This window comes from Elephantulus edwardii, unplaced genomic scaffold, assembly GCF_000299155.1.
Source record: "Elephantulus edwardii isolate Elephantulus edwardi_28Jun2011 unplaced genomic scaffold, EleEdw1.0 scaffold00002, whole genome shotgun sequence".
Classification (NCBI taxonomy): domain Eukaryota; kingdom Metazoa; phylum Chordata; class Mammalia; order Macroscelidea; family Macroscelididae; genus Elephantulus; species Elephantulus edwardii.
Genome location: NW_006399752.1, coordinates 32125595 through 32128381, shown reverse-complemented (window position 1 = coordinate 32128381; position 2787 = coordinate 32125595). Strand labels below are relative to the sequence as shown.

General features: G+C 59.5%; 1 protein-coding gene across 4 annotated transcripts in view; it reads left to right on the top strand.

Moving 5' to 3' along the window:
• Positions 1-2657: 2657 nt before the first annotated feature.
• BCL11B (B-cell CLL/lymphoma 11B (zinc finger protein)) overlaps positions 2658-2787 on the top strand; it is a 98046-nt gene continuing 97916 nt past the window's right edge. For all 4 annotated transcript variants that reach the window (XM_006879063.1, XM_006879061.1, XM_006879062.1 and 1 more), the window contains exon 1: positions 2658-2715. In XM_006879063.1, the coding sequence (XP_006879125.1) occupies positions 2658-2715 (58 nt within the window). The remainder of the gene's footprint in view (positions 2716-2787) is intronic.

Below are 2787 nucleotides of genomic sequence, written 5' to 3'. Positions count from 1 at the left end.
TAGAAATGGTGCGTGTGGGCACTTTTTTCTTACTTAGGCCACTTTCCTGGAAGGGCTTTAGCGATGGGGAGGGATAGGAAGAGAGAGAGAGAGAGGCTCTTTTGGACTTTGGACCACGTGGAGATGAAGGGAGGCAGTTAGCAACAGCCCTGGAGGGGAGGTGCAAACCCCCAGACTCCTTACCTCGTATCCCTGCACCCCGGACCCTGTTGCCTACTGTCTGAAAGCTATTATCATTGCTGTTATTTTCTTTTTTGGGGGGTGGGGTGGGACAGGTAAGGCATTCCACTGCCTCTGGAGCGCTGTGCGCTGTAGGTGCCGGCGGGCGCCCCACCCAAGACCTTGGGGCGAACAAATCTCCAGGTGCCCCTGGAGGGAAGGCCCATGGGAGAGGGGCGCTCGGAGGCGGGCGGGGCGGAGGCGCTGCTCCTGGTGAAGCCCAGCCCCAGCCAGGCCCCGACCCGCCCCGGCCGCCTCCCCGCCGAGGCCAAAGCTGGGGGGTCGGGCCGCGTGGCGCACCCAGCCCGAGAGGCCGCGGCCTGGGGAAGGGCAGGGCGGGTGTCCGCCGGGACTGCGGCCTGGCCTTGTCCTCGGGCCACGGACAGGCCCCCACAACTCCTCTTCTCGCCGGCTGCAGATCAAACGGCTGGCGAGGCAGCTGGGTCCTCCCCACTCTGGCGGGCGATTTTAAGTCCTGCCCCGGGCCAAGGAGCGCGGGCCGCGGGGGGAGGTGCCCCTTCCGTGTTCCATCAATTGCCCGGGTCTGGGGGGATCCGGGGACCTGCGGGGTCACGCAGCCCGGGAGAGCTCGAGTGCGCTGACCACACCTACCTCTGGTTCACCCGGTACAAGTTCGCCTCCCACCTGGAGCTCCCCAGCGCCCACCCCCTCACTTCCCACCGACCCTGGCTGGAGAAGGGGCGTGCTTGACCGTAGACAGAGTGAAGCTGGGTGGAGCGAGGGCCGACTCAGGTGTAAGCTTCTTCCGGCTTGGGACCTAGCGAGCTCTCACCCCCCCTGTACTAATTGTTCGTTCCTTCTCTTAGTTCCTATTTTGTTACCCCTCTCCCAGCGTCTACAATATCAAAGTTTAAATGGAAATACTTTGGGGAAACTTTAACCTCTACCCCCAATAAAACAAAAGTAAAAGCAACCAGCTACTTTTCCAAGGAAATGGGATAATTGGCCATGTCCCCTCCTCACCCCCATTTCCAGGTGCACCCCTGCCTCCTTCCTTCGTCCCCCTCCCAAAGCCAACACAGCTTCTGGGTGGGTGGGGATTTGCGTTGATCCAATTTACTCCACGTACACAGCACCCCGCCCCCCTTCTCTGGGGGTCCTATTCCCAGGAGGGTAGGAGGGATGAAGTGAAGGATTTGCTTTTATTTAAAATTACTCTGCTCACCCCCCCCCCCTTTGGGGGGGGAGGCTTCTTTGCACATCCTGTGCCCAGGGAGAAGAGAAACTCACAAAAACGCGGTTTGCACGTGTGGCCGGCCTGGGCTGCGGGTGTGCGCTCGGCCAAGTGTGTGTGTCTGTGTGTGCGCGCGCGAGTGTCTCTGTGTGTGTGCTTTCTTGTTCTCTTGCAGGGTACAATGTTAAAAAGCCACCGCTAGTCGCCCCCAGTGCTCCGACTCTCTGGGTCTTTTTGTCTCTAGTGCAGATTAAACGTCACGTCCGCACTTGAACTTGAATTTTATCCCATTGTACAGAGGCAGCCCCAGCCATAGAGACCGAGAGCTCGCAGAGAACCCGGACTCCGCCATCTTCACGTTGCAATCTATAGCTCCCCGTCCGCGCCCGCACAGACCCAGGCGCACTGGGCGAGCCGCCCCTGCGCCCCGCTCCCCCCCGGGCCCGCGGCGCCAGGGGAGCGCAGGGGAGCGCTCGCGGGGACCCGGCAGCCCCTCCGGCCGGCGTCAGCCTGCCAGGTGAACTGGGAAGGAGCCGCTTCTCGAGTCCCCCCAGAGCCTGCGGAGGGTCAGCCTCCGAGAAAAACCGGGCAGCCCGCAGAAAGCCCCGAAACCACCGAATCGGGCCAGTTTTACATTGCTTTGGGGCTTTTGAGGGGGCGGGGTGAAGGGGTACGAGACAAGTCCCCAAGTTTTCTTTGCTTTTTCTCTTTTTATTAGTATTATTTTTTATTTGTTTGCATTTTCTTCTTCTTCTTCCCCCCTCCTGGTTGAAGTGCGCGCTCACCTACCAGCCCCTGAAGGAAAAGTGTCAGGGCCGGTGCGAGATCGGTTAAGTTCAAGAAGACATTTGGAGTCCGAGAGGCCAAGCAGTTTGAAGAAGTAGAAGAGATTTGTTTTTTCCTTCAAAGGAATATATTTTTAAAGAAACCCACTGGTCCGAGGCAAGCAGCGACACAAGCCTTTTTTTTTTTTTTTTCCTCTTTCTCCTATTTCAGACCGAGAGTCTTTGCTCTTTTTTGTTTTTCTTCGCTTTCCCTTTTTGAAAACAAAACAAAAAACAGCTTCGAAGAAAGAGCAAAATAAAGAAGAAGAGAAGAAGGAGGCAGAGAACGAGAGAGGAAGGGAGAGGAAGCCCCAGGCGGCAGCCCGGGCCGCGGCGGAGCAGGCGCGGCGGCGCGCGACCCCTCCCGGCTCCCCAGCCGAGCAGCTCCTCGGGCTGATGCCAGAATAGATGCCGGGGCAATGTCCCGCCGCAAACAGGGCAACCCGCAGCACTTGTCCCAGAGGGAGCTCATCACCCGTAAGTGTCTGCAGCGTGCGCGCGGGCGCCGGCGGCGGGGCTCCGGGGCCGGGCACCTCCCGGGCAGCGCGG